The sequence below is a fragment of the Cricetulus griseus genome, chromosome 3 (assembly GCF_003668045.3).
Source record: "Cricetulus griseus strain 17A/GY chromosome 3, alternate assembly CriGri-PICRH-1.0, whole genome shotgun sequence".
Lineage (NCBI taxonomy): Eukaryota > Metazoa > Chordata > Mammalia > Rodentia > Cricetidae > Cricetulus > Cricetulus griseus.
The window spans coordinates 266236812-266256496 of record NC_048596.1 but is presented as its reverse complement, the minus strand read 5'-3'; the positions used below and the strand labels follow the sequence as shown (position 1 = coordinate 266256496).

Sequence of the window (19685 nt, the reverse complement as noted above, 5' to 3'; positions counted from 1 at the left end):
TTACTGAAATTACTACATGGACAGTACTGTTGCAGTGAGTGGTAAATCCTCTAATATCTTCATGTGTGTGTGCACACTTGTGTTTGTGTGTCTGCTGGAGGCCAGAGGGCACTCTCACATACTGTTTTTTCAGGTGTTATTTACTTTTTTTAGAGACTGTTTTTCATTGCCCCAGAGTTTGTAGATCAGGCTAGCCTTGGCTGGCCTGGGCATCTCCCTGTGTCACCTTCTCAGAGTTAAGATTGCGAGTGTACAATACCATAATCATTTTCTGTACATAGGTTCTGGGGATGGGTCTCGGCGCCTCAATGCTTGCAAGGCAAACGCTTTACCTACTGAGTTATTTGTCCAGTCCTTAAATATCTTTAACCTAAGAGAAGTTAGCCCACATTCCTGGCAGAGAATGGCAAGGTGGGATACACACGGGTCCTTGCAGACTCACAAAGTTTCTAATTGTTAAATTATAGCTGGGGCATCCCTCAGGAGCTTATTGAATGACGCTGAGTCTCACCATATTCAAGACCCAGAGAGTCAGAAACTGCGGTGAAACTCCCCAGTCACAGACAGCATAGGCACTGGGAAGCACCGAGTCAGCTTATCATGCTCCTTAGGATGAAAAAGCCCATCCAAGCCACACTAAGGATTTCCAGGGGGCTCAAAGACCAGCAGCCTGATCCGAAGACAATGAAAATTTGGAACCAAATTAGGGCAAATGTTTTCTGCATCGTGAAAATAGGAAAGAACAAGACATAGATGTCATATGTAAATTTATCTTAAAAGTGGTGGTGTCCATGGTCATTGTATATACTTGGTCACAACTGTAATTTATCAGTAATCAGAAGATATATTATAGGGGCTTTTGTCCTATACAGGTACACACACACACACACACACACACACACACACACACACACACACACACACACGATTCCATTTGTCACCAAGTCTATAAAGACGGGAGAAATGCTCTATTGTGATCTAGAGTAGAGACAGCATTAAAGGAAATGACTCTTGTGATTTCCTCTTGGACATCGCACCCTGCAGGCTCGGCTCGCTAGGCAGTCCTGTTTGTTGTGATAGCCTCTTACCTCCTGGGGCTGTTGGTACTGAGAGGCCATGAGAAGGAAAGCACGCTGGGCCTGAAAAGCGCTGTGTACCATTTCCGCCTGCAAACAGAAAGAAGGCAGCGTTTCAGTGTTTGCACTCTAAACAAGTATCCAACATATTGCACAACCATCCATTCACTCCACTCAGCAGTGAACAGAACTATGAAGTATGCAAACATATGTTCACATAACTTGCAAATGCATAATCACACCATCATTATTCATAATAGCCAAAATGTGGAAACAACCAAATGTCCATCAACTCATTAATGGATTTTAAAAAAAATGACTTAGCCACGAGATGGTGCATTGTGCAGCTTTTAAAACAAAGTGCTGTCACAGGCGGTGACACAGGCAAGGCTTCAAAACATTGTGCTGAGTGACTGGAGCCAGTCACAAAAGAGCACGCCCGTGTGATCTCATCTACAAGAAATGTCCAGAATAGGCAGATCTATAGAGATAGTAGAATAATGGGCAGCAGGGGCTGAGGTGAGGAGGAATAGGGAGGAAACTGCTGACAGACCACAGAGGTTTTTTTTTTTTGTGGTTGATGAGAATGTTCTCCAGTTAAGGTTGGGGCGCTGATAAAGTTGGCAAAGTGCTCACTGTGTGGGCAGGAGGACTAAGGCTGGGTGCTCACTTGAAGTCCCAGACACGGGGAGGCAGAGACAGGCAGATCTCTGAGGTTCACCAGGCAGTCTAGCCTACTTGGTGAGCTTGAGGTCCATGAGATCTTGTCAAAAACAAACAAACAAACAAACAAAAAAACAAACAAACAAAAAACCAAGATGGATGGCTCCTGGAAAACTACACCTGAAGTTGACCTCTGGTCTCCATAGGCACCCACATCTACCCAAGTATCCAGCCATATGCATCCATACGATCCTCCCTCCCCACCCCTCTCTCTCTCTCTCTCTCTCTCTCTCTCTCTCTCTCTCTCTCTCTCTCTCTCTCTCACACACACACACACACACACACACACACACACGGGTTGCTCTCCAATAAGACAGAGTTGATGGGTTTCACCTCTTTCTGACTATATGAAAACCCTCAGAATCACACTCTCTAAAAGTGTGACTATTAGGATATATGAATTATATCTTAAGCTATTTAAAAGGATTGACTCATGGCTGGGCATGGGAATATGTACTTTATATCCTAGTACTTAGAGGGCAGAGACAGGCTGATATCTGTGGGTTTGAGGGCAACTTGATCTACGCAGAAAGTAAGTTCCAGGTCAGCCAGGGCTACACAGTGAGATGCCGCCTTAAAAGAAAAAAAAGAAAGTTTGGCCGTCAAAGTTTTCAAAATGTGTCTCACTGGGACCTGGTCATCTGGATCCACCCCCACCCCTAACACAAAGAACTTGTACAGGTGGGAATGTCCTGGAACACATAATCGTTTTTTCTCATCTTCTATTCATAATTAAACAGTTCTATTTAAGTATAGTAAGAAAATTTTTTTTAAATACCTATACCATCTTCAATTAACCTTAGTTAGCTACTTAGTATATAATATTATTTCTATGATTTAAGAAAATCCACATCACTGTTTTAGTAAGTGAAAGCAACCAATGTGTGGTCTTACATGTATGTGTGGTGTATGTGTGTGTGGGTTCATGAGCACATGTGTGTGTGAAGGCTCAAGGTGAGTGTTGGGTATCTTCCTCTATTTTGAGAAAGGGTCTCTCATTGAATTTGATGCCCATTAATTCAGATAGGCTGGCTGGTTAATAATCTTCAAGGATTTGTCTCTTAGCTTCTAACCTGTACTCCTTCCCCAACAGGGCTAGGGTTGCTGGCACAGCTGCTCTGTGCAGCTTTTTAACTGGGTGCTGGGGATCCAAACCCAGGTCCTCATGTTTGCATGGCAGGCACTTTACTGACTGAACCATCTCCCCATTGTTGTTGACACCAACACTTCCTTCTCCTTTCTCCTCCTCCTCCTCCTCCCCCTCTTCCTCCTCCTCCTCCTCCTTTTCTTAAGGCTGGATGTTTCAATGATGGAAGTTTTACAAAAATACCAGACAACCTTTCCTCCTGGGCTGTCTCCCCAGCCCTGCTCCCAGTCTCTGAGAGCATTGCTTTGGATCTGAGCCAAGCTGGGTGATTTTCTTCCTGAAGGAAACGTGCTTATTCTGGTTTGAAGAATGACTTCTTCATCCTGGGGTTTAACATCCTAACTGAGCCATGTTTGCATTTTGGACTCCCTACATTATATTTCTTAGGATATATCTGCCTTCTTTTCCAGAAGTTTCCTTTTAGCATGTTTCAAGTCTTCTCTTCCGATTGTGATTCTGCATCCAGGGACTTTGACAGCGGCCTTCAGGGGCCCATACTTGAGTGTTTTCTTAGCTCCTGGATTCTTTCTGTCTTTTATTTCTTGGTCTGTGATTTGAGTTCACTGGGATCATATGCACAGTGCTTTTTCTCTCCTTGTTCTTTTGACAATAGATACAATTTCAACAAGTCTTATGCACTTATTGTTTCTTTGTTTGGTTTTTCTGAGACAGGGTTTCTTTGTGTAGTCCTGGCAGTCCTGGAACTCACTCTGTAGACCAGACCATCCTCGAACTCAAGTAAATCCATCTGCCCCTGCCTCCCCAGGTCTGGGATTAAAGGAGTGTATTACCATGTCTGGCATTTTTTTTTTTAAGTATTGTTTCCAACACACAAATCATTTCTGTACTCATTGCCTTTTATTTCTTGACTTAGCTCAACTCTGCCTTTTATTTTCTTCTCATGGTTTCATCACCTAGTTTTAAAAAGCTCTCAAAATTTATTTGATATCCCTGTCAATGTCTTAGAGTGTGTTATACTTTGATCAAGTCACCATGGGTTTCCTAGTCTGTTTCATATTATCATTTCCTGGTTTCATTTCCTCTAAGGCAAGTCTTTACAGGATGGGCAGAGTTAATGTCAGTTACTGACACTGTTTTAGATTACCGACTTTTTGGTTTGATTACTATAGAGAAGTGTATGTATTGACAGGGCCTCATACTGCAGTAGCATGTTTTGGAACTCACTGTAGCTCAGGCTAGCCTTAAGCTTGTATCAATGCTCTCTTCCCAAGGGTTGGGATGACAGACATGTATCTTCACGCCTGATCTTGGACTTTGTTTTTTGTTTTTTGTTTTTTTTTGGAGTAATTTTGTATTCACAGTGAAATTGAATTCAGAGTAGAGTTCCCATCTGCCTACCCCCTACATGCGCATAGTGTCTCTCACTTGAGAGTTCTCTCTCATTTGCAGGATTTTTTTTTCTCCAATCCTTTTGGCTGTTTGCTCATTTGTGGAACAGAAAAATACTTTGCCTGAAGGAAACTTATCTGAAAAGAGTGATTCAGTCTTATGTGGTCTTGAGTTATACTAATGTTAATATTCTTTTTATTTACTAATTTCATCTCTAACCTGTTCCTGTTATCTTCCTGTCTGTTCAGGGCAGTTTCTACCTCTGCTGAATTGGATTTCACTTCCTGATATAAAAGGTGGGAATCACTTTCATACATTTTCAAAAACACATTGCTAGAAGACCAATGGGAAGATTAGGTTATGTTCATTCCAGTGTCAGTATTAGGCTTTTTTCTAAGCTAGGAGGGTAAATATATCAACCAAACCGGCAATGGTGAATCTCTGTTATTATAGTCATTATTTTGGCATCTGGCAATTTTTTACAAAACATTGGGGGGGGTTTTGTTTGTTTTTACAAAATTTTTACAAAAATAATTTTTACAATAATTCTCATCTAAAGATTTTCTTCCACCAAGAAAATGTTTGAATTCAAATCAAAATTGATAGGCCACTTATTTCAAAAATCACAAATCCAACCCATCATTATTATTGCGAATGGTTTCTATAAGTCATTTTGAAGTTCACAACTGTCCCTTTGTCATCCCATTGCTAAGGCTAAGTTGTTGAAAAATCTCATATATCAGATCTCTCTCAGCAAAGTGTAGAATATTAAAATTTCACCAGCCTGGAAGCCATTATGACTCAAGAATATGGAGCTTTGAGCTGAGATGCCTTTCCATCAAAATATGTTTTCAGCGTTTCAAAAAGACTTCTGTTGTTGTCTAATGACCATATTTCTCAAAAGGACTACCAAATGCAGCTTTCCACGGGTTGGCTATAAATAAAATACCTGTGCTTCTCTCAGCAACAGTAACGCAGAGGTACCATCCCCATGCATGACAAGCAGTAGACTGACTTCCAGTTGCCATGGTAACAGTGATTCAGGATGGCCCAACTTCGACAGCTGAAATGGCAGCTCAGAGGTGGCATTAACAATATTTTTTGTAGTCATCCCACAATGAACACTGTCATTAGCCTTTTCTACTTTCCCTAGTAACAACGTCAAGCCTGCTGCTAATGAAGCACTTTGCTGACAGGCCTGACGAAGGAAGAAGGGCGATTTCATGAATTAGTCCCTTCCTGCAAATGGCCCTTTGCTCCACGCTAGGGGCTGAGGTTGGGGTGGAGCTCTTTCTTTTGACTTTGTCGGAAATGCCTTCCTGGGGACTTGAGGTCCTTCTCTCAGCTCCCTGGAACTCTGCATAGTTAGCAGTCCTGAATGCACATTCACTTGGAATTCTATCGGCTTTACATGTATTTACAAATTTGAGATGTTCTGACCCATTTGCTTCATCCTTCTGGAAAGTTCCGTTAGTTCCCTCCACCAGATAGCAATCAGTTTAGGGGCAATTTTTCTGAATCTGCTGAGTCTGGTAACTGGAAGGGGGAGAGTCTGGCTCGCTCAGGCTGTTGGACACATCGTGAAAGACAAAGCCAAACGTAGGGACTTTGGGGATGACAAACGACCAAGGGTTTAAGGGTTTTTGCTGACTTTGCTTGTTATGTTTGTGTGGGGGCATTGGGAGCCCTTGAGGAACCTTTAAAGGAGACAGGCACCTTGATCTTTGGGTAGGGAAACGTGTGTCTATCTGTCTGTGAGTTCGTGTGTGCAAAGAGGATGTGGGCCATTCTGCTGAAGCCCAGGCACTATGCCTTATTTGAAGTCTATCATAGTAAGCACTCTGGCAGCTGGGGCTCTCAAGGTGGTTAGTGGACTCTGTTCTGTGCTAGTAGGAGAGGGCTAAGAGCATGGATCCCTGTGATTAGTGGTAATCAAGTTTGGGGGCAGGCAAGCAGACACTAGCAAAACATGACTTATTTTCATCTAGTCCTCTTGGGAGAGAGCTGGCGCCCTGGGGAAGCCCAGCTGATCTCTGAGTGGTCATCAGGGCTTTGTGGAGTTTCTCTGGAAAAGCCCCAGGCTGCAGAGTCCCATGCTCATAGCCAAAAAAACAGACACAACTCGGTGAAAGGGCAGAGTCAAGACGTGGAAGACAGAAAAGTACCCAGGATGCGGTGCTGAAGGCATTTCTAGGTCCTTCTTTGCCAGGACCAGAAGGGAAATGGAAAGGACAGTCTGACTTCCCTGATCAAGGACAAGGGTCAGGGTATCTGTTCCCTCAGGGTTGTGACCAGGTCCTGGGCAGGCCTTTGAGAGTGCAATACTCACTGGCCTCCCTAAGTCACTGGCCAATATTTTACATGCATCATTAGAACTACTGCATTTCAAGGCTCTACCTTGAAGAAATTCCTTGAGTTTTAGCCTGTGAAAAGGTAACGAGGGAACTGATGGATGGGAGCCAAGGACAGATTTCATCTGCTTCATGATTTTGTTTAAAGCAAACCTTGCAGTCATGAACACGATCTCCAGCCCACAAAGCCCCATGATGGAAGACATCTGGGTTGACATGTTACCAATCTCAGGAAAGGCTTAAGTCACTGCTTCTGTGTCTCCAGTGAGCACTCGGTAGTTAGTTAATCTCGCCTTAGTGCTCAGCTTCACTCAGGGTTCCTGAATCAAATCTACAAGTGGTCCCAGGCACCATACTCTTTGAGTCAGGGTACCACACAGGAAAAGCACCGGCTTAAATGGTATCCAAACTCATTTTTCCTTGAATATCTATTTCATTTTCACCAGTAGATGAATTGGCAAAATAACTCAGAGGGCATCCACTTTGGAACCATGTATTTAGTCCATCCAAAGTGTGTGTGTGGGGTCATGTCACTTAACCCAGAGTCAATAGACAATGAGCAACAAAGTTGAGACAAGAATACTTCCATCCATTCATTCCTTTTTAAATGCAGTATCTGACTATATAGCCCTAGATGGCCTGGAATTTACTATGTAGATCAGGCTGGCCTTAAATTCACAGGGATCTGTCTGCCTCTGTCTCCTGAGTACCACGATTACTATTCCCACACCTGGCTAAGAATTTCTTTCTTTCTTCTTTTTAAATGTTTTTATTTGTGTGTTTGGCTATGAGTAGGCGGGTGTGCATGTGTGTGTGTGTGTGTCCACATACGTGCATGGTATAGTGTATACGTGTGTTGTGGGTACACATGTGTGGGTGCACATCCAGAAAGTGGAGAAAGACTCAGGTGTTGTCCTTTATCCATCTTTTCCTCACTCACTCAGGAGAGGGTTTCTCACTGAACCTAAAATTCATTATTTATTCAGGCTGGCTTGCCAGCAAGCTTCTGAAATTTGCTTGTCTCTGTCAACGCAGGGTTTATACACAAACACAGCCATGCCTGGCTTTTTACATGGGTCTTGTAGATTTGAACAGTTCCTCATGATTGCAGGGCAAACACTCTTACCCACAGAGCCATCTCCCTATCCCTGGTATAAGAATTTCTAATTTCTGACTCCTTCTTAGTTCCCAAGGGAGGGACCTGGAGTACAGAAAACGGGCAAGTTTGTCGAACATTAATGGGATCAATTCAGGTCCTAGGGGCTGGATATAATTGAGTCAGGCCAAGAAACGTTCATGAAAATAACCATTGAGACTGACTTCAGGTTTTCCAGGACTTCTGTAATGGAAGAGGACACATGGACATAAGCTAAGCTAGTTTTGGGAAGTCTCATCTCTCAGAAGCATTTGTATGAGCTCTGCATGAGTAATTTGTCTCTGGGCTAAGTGCAAGACAGCCTCATAATGGAAGAGCAGTGAAACAGACTAGTGAAAGGAAGGACAACAAGCGCCTTGGAGAAAATGTGCTAATGGTGCTTGGGAGCCTACGCCAGGGGCCAAGGAGGAAAACCGCATGCTTTATTACCATGCTCTCCGCACGTATAGAGCATTTTCACACCGAATCTCTCATAATCACACCGAAGGTTCTGGACAGAGAGCAGAATGTTGTCTCACCTTCATCAACACTAGGGCCATAACTCCTTGTCACATACTCTCTGTCCCAGTAAGGGCAGTCTTCTGAGAGTCTAAGAACCTTCATTTTTAAGGGAGTTTGGGACAAGAAACAGGCTCATCTACTCTAAGCCTGCCTTTTCATCTCTTTGAGAAATAAACTAAGACCCAGGGAAGCTAGAGAAGCTCCTAATGTGGTTAGCAAGTGTTGGATCTAAGTCAAGTCTAAGGACAGGGCTACTGCCCTCTCTTTAGCCAGGCACTAGTTTTTATTGTAACATTGTGTAGACATCTCTTCTCTGCTTCCTCAATGACAGAAGTCTCCAAGGAATCAAGAATTTATTTATTTTTCTGTCTTTTTCTATGAGTTATGAGGATTTGAATGCAGCAGATATCTCATAGTTACTTTTTGTCTGACATGAACTCCACTTACTATGGTTTATATTATTTCATAGGAAATTAAGTCTGGAAGCCAACTTCATGGGGAAGGCTCAAAGATCAATAGATGGAGATTATGCCCATCCCTAGAATCAGGGCAGAAATGGATTCCACAGTTGTCTTTGGCACTCAGGTAATTCTAACAATATCGTAAGTTAAGAAGCACCTATCTACCCCTGAATAGAGACATTCTTCAAGATGCCCAAAGTGATTCACACCCCACATGGCGTTGTCTTGGCTTTTCTCTCAGTCTCTCAAGTGTCTCCTCTAGAGCCTCACCATCCTCTTTGAATCTTCAACCCAACCCCATTTACCACCAGACACACAACAGTTAATTAAGAACTGGTGGGCGGATGGACACAGGAATGGGTTGGTATGGGAGGATGTGAATTGTGGGTAAATATTAACTGTTCAGCCAATGTGCTGATTTATAAGAAGTTGATGGGAAAACTAGCAGACTTTCTATCCTTCCAACTGCCATGATTGACAGTTAACATATATGCCTTCTCCTGCTACTTTATTTGAGGGTGGGAGCAGGGTCTCTTGTAGCCCAGGATGGCCTCAAACTCCTCACTGGAGGATGATCTTGAACACCTGAGCTTCCTGTTTCCACTTCCTAATTGCTGGGGATTCAAACCTGGGGCTTTGTGCATGTCATGTCAGAATCTACCACCTTGAGCCACATTTCCCTGTACTTTTTAGAAACAAGACAAAGCTTATTCAGTTTCTACTTTCAGACAACACTATGGAATATCCATCCTGGCTTCGTCATTTTGGTGACAGGACATTGCCTGGCAATATGTGGGGGGCACTGTGAGCAAGGTGGGGAGTGTGATGAGTGTGGCACCGTGGTTATCTGGGGGAAAAAGATGGTGTACCTGTAATGTGGAGGCTCATTTAGCCACCATGATAAGCACAGTTTTTACTGGCGGTGGTAAAAATAGCCAAGGTCTCTAATGACGTGCTTATCTTCACTCCATAAGGTTTTGATTCTCTCTGCTTATTGTTGTCATGCTTATCTGTAGATGGCTGGAGGTGCTTACAGGGAGTGGGAGGAGGCTAAGGCAACACCCCAAATGACCCCTCTACAGTATCATAGCAAAAAATAAACTTAGAAGTACAGAACGTTTCTTCGTTGTGACTTCTGGTTCTCATGGACTTTTTGCACCCTAAGTCATCTCTCTTGTCCCACAGCCAGCAGGAAAGGGCACAAAGAAACCTGAGTTACCATCCACAAAGGGACTTACACATATGCGGGTGCTGAAAGTTGTGCTTGGGGTAAGTCAGAAGCTAAGGCTTAAGACACCAGATTGGTTTTAGTTGGCTGAACTACCATAGTGAAGGAGTGTGCCTGGCCATCACTTCCATCAGCACCTTCACACAACCTGATACCTGGGATGCCTGGGCCCTGTAGTGCTTGGCACATGTCCCTTGTTCCTACACCATCAGCAAAGATTATAATGTGGCTACAGCTTTTAAACATGATTTGTTTTGTTTTTAATTTTGTGTATGTATGTGTGTCCGTGTGTGGGTATGTGTGCATGAGCTCAGGTGCCTGTGGAGGGTGGAAGAAGCCATGGGCTCTCCTGCAGTTCAAGTTACAGGCACTGTGAGCCTGACGTGGGTGTAGGGAAACAAGCTCAAATCCTTGCAAGAACGACATTGGCCCCTAACCCCTGATCTATCGTTCCAGCCCTGTGTGATTCTATCTAATGAGAAGAAAATAGGATTATGCAATGAATGTCTTGTTTGGTTGCTTTTGAGAGAAGGGTTCACTATGTAATCCTGGCTGGACTAGGACTCACTATGTTGACCAGGCTGGCCTCAAACTCACAGAGATGTGCCTGCTTGCTCCCCAGATGTTGGGATTAAAAGAATGCACCACTATGCCCAGAATAATGATTGGTTTTTAAGATTCTGGAAAACATCCTTACGAATGGTACTGATAACATAAAGCTATCTTTAGGTGTTGGGATTGTAAGTGGTTTCTTTTCTTCCTGTATTAGTTGTCCCATATCATATTGTTTGAAGAGTTATTAGGAAAAGATATAACTGAATAAAATAGAGACTTATTATTTATTTTCACAATAAAATGTCCTTTGTGGTCAGGTGTGGTGGCACACACCTTTAATCTCAGCACTTGGGAAGCAGACATGGGTAGAATTCTGTGAGTTTGAGGCCAACTTGGTCTACAATAGTGAATTACAGGAAAGTCAGAACTACTGCATAGACTGTCTCAAAAGACAAGCAAACAAACAAAATATGAAACAAAAGTTCTTTGAGGGGCTGGAAAGATAGCTCATCAGTTGAGAGCACTGGCTGTTTCCCCAGAGGCTCAGGGTTCATTCCCAGCACCCATAACAACTGTTGGTACCTATAGTTCCAAGGAATCTTATGCCTTCTTCTTGATTCTATGGGCACCACATGTGGTGATATATTGTCTATTATTTATTAAAGCCACTGGAAATCAAAATAGCAAAGCAGTCATACTAGTTAGCCAGAGAAACCAGACACACACCTTTAATCTCAGGACTCAAGATTAAGAGGTAGATGGATCTCTGTTAGTTCAAGGCCACACTGACTACACAAAATTGATCCAGTACTAAAAGAAATAGCTCACACAAAGGTGTTCTCAGCACCTGGGATCGCATGCCTTTAATCCCAGCACTAGGGATGGAGACAGGAGTGATATGGCTGAGCAGAGAAAGAAATAAAGAGGAGGAGGAGACAGGATTTGAGAGCCTTTTGTTTCTGAGGATTCATGGGGGCAGGATTGCCATTTCAGCTGGGTAGAGGTAAGATCTACCGGCTTGGCTGCTTTGCTTTTCTGATCTTCAGCTGGAAGCTTGAACCCCAATACCTGTCTCTGGGGCTTTTATTTATCATGTTACAACCACATGCACCTGTATACAGCTATACATGCAGGAAAAGCTCACATAATATAAAAGTAATTTTTATATATTATATTATTTTTCTTGAGCATCTGATGAACCTAGCAACCAAGTCAGATATAAATCAAGAGAGATTGAATAACTGGCCTGCTTCCAGCTTAGGCTTAAATGCCATTTTATAGTGAAGACAAACTGGGTTCATTCCTGTTTATGATTAAACCTCTGTTTCTCAAGGATTGGGCTATGCCCAATCTTAGCTACAAATGGTTCTATACTGCATCTTCCAGGAACACCATTTGTTTAAAAAATTAATAACCCATCTTGTAACCCTACCTTTGTTTCAAAAGGGTTGTTATGGCTACCTTGTTATGAATACCCGTTGTGGCCACCTTGCAGTCATGTCTGTTTCAGGAGGTCATTACGACTAACTTGTTGTGCTTATATTTTGGTCCTGTAACTGTAGCTGTTTGGCCTGCCAAATCCTCTATTTGGAAACCCCCTACCCCTGTGCTATGAAAGCCTTGTCTTCCTCCCATCCAATACTGATCTCTCAAACCCTGCTTTAGGGGGAGGCGGTCCATGTAAATGAATAAAAAGCTTCCTTTAATTAGTTGCTTTCTTTAGTTAATTTGGCCATGAGGATTTGGATTGGTGGGTTTTCTCTTCCAGTCTTTGGGATTAACAAAACAAGATGTGAAGTATAGAAAAATCCAGGCACGTGAGTAAAGAGCAATAGAGTGTTTGCTGTGAGCACACAGCTGTCATCCAGGCCAGGCAGCAAAGGGCTGTTGGTGTCACCAACGATGGGTGAAAGGTAAGTGCTTCCATTTGGTCAATTTGACCAAGCACAGTGGAAAGGACAATGCCTTTGTAATGGTTCATCTTCACAGTAACCTGACTAGATTTGGAATCATCTAGGAGACAACTGGATATGCCTGCAAAGGTGTTTTCAGAGAGTTTCCACTGAGGAGGAAAGGCCCACCTAGAATATGGGTGGCACCGTGCTCTAGGCTGGGGTCCTAGGCTGTGTAGAAAGGAGAAAGCATGGAGGTGTAGCACAGTGATAGAGCACTTGTCCAGAATGTACAAGGCTCTGGGCTCAATCCCCAACACCACACAAAGAACACAAGAACAGAAAACAAAGAGGAAGCAATCCAAGCGCCAGCTTTCACCCTCTCTGCTTTCAGAATGGGAATGCAAAGTGACCACCATCATGGACTGTGTCCCCTCAAATTGTGAGTTAAAATAAATCCTCTCTTTCGTAAGTTGCTTTTGCCAGGTTTTGTCACAGCAGTGAGTCAGTAACTAACTAACACAATATTCTTTCTGGGGAAAAGATTTCCTTCTGCCCATACCAGTGTGTGGCACTCAGTCGTTCCCAGCCATCATCTCTCTAAATCATTCTCTAACTATTCAGAACATAGGAGGTTCCAAAAGACTTGTATCTTAGCCAGAGCTGCCTTTCTGAGCTATCCCGTGTGTGTATGATAAAATGGAGCTGAGATTTACAGCCTGACCGGGGTTGGGTGGGCGGGAGTTGAAGTGCTAATGTCACACTCCATTTACTTAAAAACAATATGTTGGCTGTGAGCCATTAAATCATAAAGATGAGTTAATTTAAAGACCCGGCTTGCTCAAATACAATTGAGTCATGGCCACTTGCAAGCTCTGTCTATGCTACAGCATATATCAAAAAGGCGATTACTTTCTGTTAGGAAATTGTTATAAATGAATATTTTTACTGCCTTTACAGTTTGCTGAGTTTCTTTCCCCCCAGTTCTGTTCCCAGTGGCAGAAAAGGAGGCACACCTACTGAGCAGGGCTGAACAGTTGTGCTGTCTAGAAAGGAAAGCTGAATAGGTAGACCAAGTGTGTCAGTGTTAGACTACTAGGGACACGTTATTGAGAAAAAAATCATCCAGGCACTGATAATAAATGAGGGTTATTCTTCATTAATGGGACTGTTGCCTTGGCAACTTGCAGCTCATAGAAGTATTCATACCAGCCCAGCGAACGGCTTTGACACTAAGGGATGGCTCTCATGTGTCTTTTTCTGTACCCATGCCTGGAATCTTCTCTGACATGTCTCAGCTGCATTTCTGGTCTCAGTGAGGATGACCTCAATATCCTGCCAACCTCACCCCAAATGCATCTTATTTAACCCCAAAAGGATAATTTAAACAAATTTCTTGGTACGTGGAATAGATCAAAGAAAGGTAGCACTGATCAATGACTTCTTTGCAAAGAAGCATGTGGTGATATATTGTTTATGATCTAATAAAGCCACTGGGGTTCAAAATGCAAAGCTAGCCACAGCCATAGAGGATAGGCAGAGGTGGCACAGGACTCAGGAGGCAGGTAGATGGATCTCTGTGAGTTCAAGGTCACCCAGGACTACACCACAGTGAATCAGTCTAAAAGGATAACAGCTCATGCCTTTGACCCTAGAACTACAGGTATGTAAGGAAGACACAACATCAGTCTTAGGCAATTAGTCTCCAGCCACGTTGAGGAGAGCATAGCAGTCTGGGGTTGCAGTCTGAGGCTTGGTGGAGAGCAGAACAGTCTGCATATTGCCTTGAGGATAGTGCTCTGAGGATTCTTGGAGCCAGGATCGCCATTTCAGTCTGAGGTAGAGCTAAGAGCTAGTGACTGGCTGCTTTGCTTTTCTGATCTTTCAGCTTGAACCCCAATATCAGTCTTTGGGTTTTTATTATTTGTGTTACAGAGGCAGGATTAGTGTGAGCTGTTTTTCATTTTCCTGGATATCCATCAGAATTTGCAACATATTTTTAAGCATCCATCATTATGAATATTAATGTGCATGCAAATCATGCATTGTTTCCCTAAAACTTTTGTTTCTCTAATGCCTAATTATCATCAAACGGCCGAGTGCACTTTGAGTCATGTGAAAACATGGGTCGGTAAACAATGTGTGGGAGGCAGGGGAATTAGGCAACTGCAGTAGGGGGTAGTTGCCATTGGCGGATCATTTCCAATGACAGGGATCATCTCTGAGAAAACAAACACACAATTTTTGAAAGGATATCTGCTGCGATTTGGTTAAATGTCATAAAAGGACAGGGACACAGTGAGGCTGGCAAGGAGCTAAGGTATGTAGTTTAAGACGGTCCCTGTCCCTTAGGTCATATCTTAGGCTTGGTGCATGAGTCACAACCTAGCTGGGGCCTTGTATTCTTATACACACATTAATGTGCCTATGCACAATTGTGACTGTTCAAATCCATTCAGCATAGCCAAGCAACAAAATATCATACAGTCATAGTAAATGATAATGGACAGAATTCGATGTACTGCCATGGAAGGAGGTTATGAACCTATGGCCATATGACTGAATAAGTAGATTACAAAAAATATATACAGAGAAGTCTGAAACTACAATAGAAAACAGTAAAGAAAGAGTTAAAATTAGTGTTTCTCAGGGCCTGGGAACTGCAAAAGAAAGAAAACACCATTGTGTGTTTCAAAGCATTTGCTCTTCCGACAGACAGGAATATTATTACCAGGTTGTGTTCTAAATAGAACCATGATCCCAAATTCATTTTCAAACTCAATCGTTGTATTCTTTGGCCCCTCTCCAAATTCTCTCACTTATTTTCCTAACATTTAAAGCATCAAAATACTTTATCAACATGTTTAAACCAATGCAACGGCTTCATGGTTGATGGCTCTTGGGTCCACAAGCGTAAAGGATGCTTGGCTGCCTTAAGGCCACAAAGGAAAGTGAGGGACAATACAGCACTCATTCCAGAATGCTCTAGGGCTCTAAGCATTATCCTTTCACTTTGTATTATTTAAACTATATTATCTCCCTGTCCCCCCCCCCTCTCTCTCTCTCTCTCTCTCTGTGTGTGTGTGTGTGTGTGTGTGTGTGTAGCATGCATATGTGTCTGTGTACCAACATGTGGAAGCCAGAGGTTATCCTCAGGTGTCATTTCTCTCTGTCCAGTTTGTGTTTTGAGACAAGGTCTCTCACTGTGACCCAGAACTCTGAATAGGCTAGGCTGGCTGGCCATCGAGTCCCAGGGAATTCCCTGTCTCCACTTCCCCAGCTCTAGGATTTCAAGTGTCTGTCATTATACTTGGCCTTTTATACCTGTGGTGGGGATGGATCTCATACTAGCAAGGTGAGCATTTTAACAATGGAGCCATCCCCCTAGCCCTCCTTAACCCTTATTCCTACCCAACATTTCATGAGAGTCCCTAAGTAGAAAGTAAGTTGTGAAGGATTAAGCCTGTGATTGCTTACAGAGAAGGGAAAGTCCTTTATTATGACAGAATTACTTAGGAGAGAGTAGAGTGATGTAGATGGGAAACCATGAACTTCAAATCCATACAGGCCTGAGCTGCATGGTTGTTAGGGTTTTGCAGCAGATGAGAACCTTGGCAGATCTGGGTGAAGGAATGCCACAAACACGCCACACAACAGACCTCATGTAAGAGATTTATTGGGGGGAGTGAGAAAGGCCACCTCTGAGTGGGGACAAGGGTGTGTGTGTGATGGCGGATACTTTATAAAGGGCATGTGACTCGTGGCGACAGGGGAAATGTGTCATATTGGGTGGCTGGTGATGATGTGGCTGCCGGTGCTGAGTTGCTGGAGGGGAGCTGGGAGCACATGGTTCCTACAATGGTCACTGCAGGTTACTCAACCTCCTCAGCCTCGTTGCTTTATCTCAAAAGTCACCTATGTGAGGAGATTCCTCCTTCCAAGGATGAAGTTAGATAATGTTTGTTAATAGCAATGTAATGGCCAGATATACAGCAGGTCCTAACAAGGGCTAGATTCCTTAGCAATCACCTGTCTCACGAATACAGTAAAGCAAAAGCAAGATAGGGAGATAAAGATGATTGGGGGATGGAGTTGATTCCTAGTGACTGGAAAACTCGGCTAGGCACCACTGTTGTTCACTCACTAACCAGGCCCACCAGCACCAACCCTCAGAATAGTTCTAGGGGATCTGACACCCTCATACAGATATACAAGCAGGCAAAACACTCATGGGTGTGGAATAAAAATAAACTTTTAAAAAGTTGAATAAGAGGGAAAAACGACTGATATTTTCAAAAAATGAGATAAAAAGAAAAAGAAAGGAAGGAAAGAAAAGTCCTTTGCTATAAAGACAGGCTGCCCAGTTGCAGACGCCCGGGCACAGGGCAGTCGTATGTGCTGGGTGAGGGACGCTTTCTGTTTCCTTGTACTTTGTATTGCTGTTGGCATTCTTAGTGAATTCCCTTTCAAGTGACACACTGCTTCCAAAATCTATCTTTAGAACTTACTAGTCCTTTCTTCTCTTCCAATAGTAGTTCCGAATGCTTGTTATAAAATGTACAAAGACACGGACTTTTAGAAAGCAAAAGATTTTGGTAATCCTACCTCCAAAAGATACCCACTGTCGGCAGTCCAGGGACTACCCTTTTCCAGACTTTGTTTTTAATGAGGCAAATCTTTCTTCCTGCATGGATCCTCTCCTACCCACACTTCTTTTTAATCCCATTCTGCTATCTGTAGAAAATCTCTTTCCTTGTCCTTTCTGTCCCGCTTTCGAGTTCCAAGATTAGCCTCACAATGGTTGCCAGGCATCAAAGGGGTAACTCTACACTCACACAGGGAAGGGCGAGGCGGTGTGGTGGTGAGCTGGTGAACGTTGAACAGTGCCCAGGCTCCCAATCAGCCGAAAGCAGGCCAACTCCCTACAGAAACCCCCATTTCTTCTCCTTTCTCTAATAAATGCACAATCCCCTGGGTATCAGCATTCATAATAAATGACCGTTTTTCATTCAATGTTATTGTCATTTAACCAAAAGCATGGTGGGAAGGTTTCTTTCCTAGCATTTTGTCAAACATAGGCACTGACTGGAAAAAAGACGTTCTTCCTTTTAATTGCTAGTCACCGCCAAGCTTGTAAAAATTAAACTATCAGAAAAATACAATTTAAGCAAACCAGACAAAGTCTCGTTTTTTTCCCAATTACTAAATTTAGGACACTTCAAACCCACCCTAGTGGGTTGCTGTAAAAGTCTTTAGCATCTTTCTGCTCCTGGTCTCACTTAGCAAATAGGTTTGGGGCAGCATCATTTGCACAGTGCATACAGGGTAGCCCATTGTACACAGTAGCCCCATCTGTGGCCTGACACACCATCCAGGGCTTCCATTAGGGCTTGGGGCAAATGACTCCCAAGTTGAATTTTGGTAGGAGTGAAGCATCTGGCTGAAAAGCATAGGGCATCTGTATTTGAATATGTTGAGACAATTTAGTGGATTTTTTGCTTTTTCCCAGATGTTTGCCATTATAGAAATATATGCAGCTATGTTCTCATGGAAACCAAGGAGATTTGGTTATTAGAAATATACAGGGGAATCACAGCTAAAAGTTTAATTTCTTAATCTATGCTTCCAGGCTCCAGGGTTCACTCTTGCTTGATAGCTATCCTTTTAAACACTGATGGTGTGTGTGTGTGTGTGTGTGTGTGTGAGAGAGAGAGAGAGAGAGAGAGAGAGAGAGAGACAGAGAGAGAGACAGAGAGAGAGAGAGAGGAGAGAGAGAGAGACAGAGAGACAGAGAGAGACAGAGAGAGACAGAGAGAGACAGAGAGAAGCAGAGAGAGAGACAGAGAGAGAGAGACAGAGAGAGAGATCATCATGCCAAGCACCAGAAACCAAACAAAATTGGATTCTTCCTTCCTTCCTTCCTTCCTTCCTTCCTTCCTTCCTTCCTTCCTTCCTTCTTTCTTTCATCCTTTTGTTCTTTCTTTCCTCCCTTTTATTCCCCGACTCTTCTTTTTTTCTATTTTTTTCAAGACAGGGTTTCTCTGTGTTGCCCTGGCTGTCCTGGAACTCACTCTGTGGACCAGGCTGGCCTGAAAAGATCTGCCTACTTTGCCTCCTGACTGCTGAGATTAAAGGTGTGCGCCACCTCCACCTCTGCAGGGCAGTTCATTTCCTTTTTAACTCTGACCCTCAGTGGGAAACACTTCTACCAGGATCACAGAAATACCTTGTCTCCAACTGAGCTCAGAGGGTTTTATGGGCAGTGATTACCACTCGATATATTGATGAGTTTACTTCTTACTTAAGAATTCTAGTCTTGCTTTCCTAAGCTGCCTAAGAGCCGGGTTTTCAACTGCTCCCTATCTGTAGAGTGAAAAGACCGAGGGAGCTAATAGGTTGTCAGGGTACTAATAAATGCACACACACATGTGTGTGAAACCTCTACAGGAATACAAAAATCCAGCTCTCTCCCTCTCTCTTTAAATACTTCATTGCTAACTTATGGCTTAAGAATCTGGCCTTGGTCATTTATTTTGACTATTAGTGTAGACTTGGCTTAATTCAAATCATCAGCTACAGCAAACCAACCCATCTGTTGATTCAATTCCATATCAATAATTTGATTCATTCCTAAACATTCAGTTTTACTTAACTGTTTAGTAAACTCTCATTAATCATTTGTTGTGGTCCCAGTGCTGGATACTGGGAGGTCTTCAGGAAAACTGCTTGCTTCTTGAATCTTGCAATAACCCCAGCATTCAGCAAGTGGACCTGAAAAATCTCATCTAATGGCCAAGAGTCAAATATTAGGCCTGTACTCCCAGCACTTGAGGGGTCGAGGCAGGAGATCTGTCATGAATTTGAGGTCAGCCTGTGTTACAGTGTAAGGCCCTTCCTCAAAGAGATTTATGAAAGAGAATACACTAACGTAGCAAACACACGAGTGAGAAATGATTAGTTCATCGAATAACCTGTTCAGTCACTATTGTATTTGTTTGAAGTTTTAAAAAGACTTGACTTTTAACATGTTAAAAACATTTATACATAAACATATATTTATGAATATACATGTGAACTTTCATGCTTTAAAACGATCAATTACTGTTAATCTACCATCTAAATACATGTAGAAAGGGAACACTATAGTCAAGATCGGAGAGCAAAGTTTGCTGCTGCTGTTCACAGTCACAAATCTGCAGAGGTTCTCCTAGAGTGACTCACGGGCCAGGCACCCACACAGCTGAT

At 42.9% G+C, this 19685-nt stretch overlaps 1 protein-coding gene across 3 annotated transcripts in view; it reads right to left on the bottom strand.

The window, feature by feature from the left end:
* Cap2 (cyclase associated actin cytoskeleton regulatory protein 2) overlaps nt 1–19685 on the bottom strand; it is a 127004-nt gene that overhangs the window by 85541 nt on the left and 21778 nt on the right. For 2 of the 3 annotated variants that reach the window (XM_035441530.1, XM_035441532.1), the window contains exon 3: nt 1089–1166. The exons of the other annotated variant lie outside the window; for it this stretch is intronic. In XM_035441530.1, coding sequence (XP_035297421.1) covers nt 1089–1166 — 78 coding nt within the window. The remainder of the gene's footprint in view (nt 1–1088; nt 1167–19685) is intronic. 3 annotated transcript variants of the gene reach the window in all.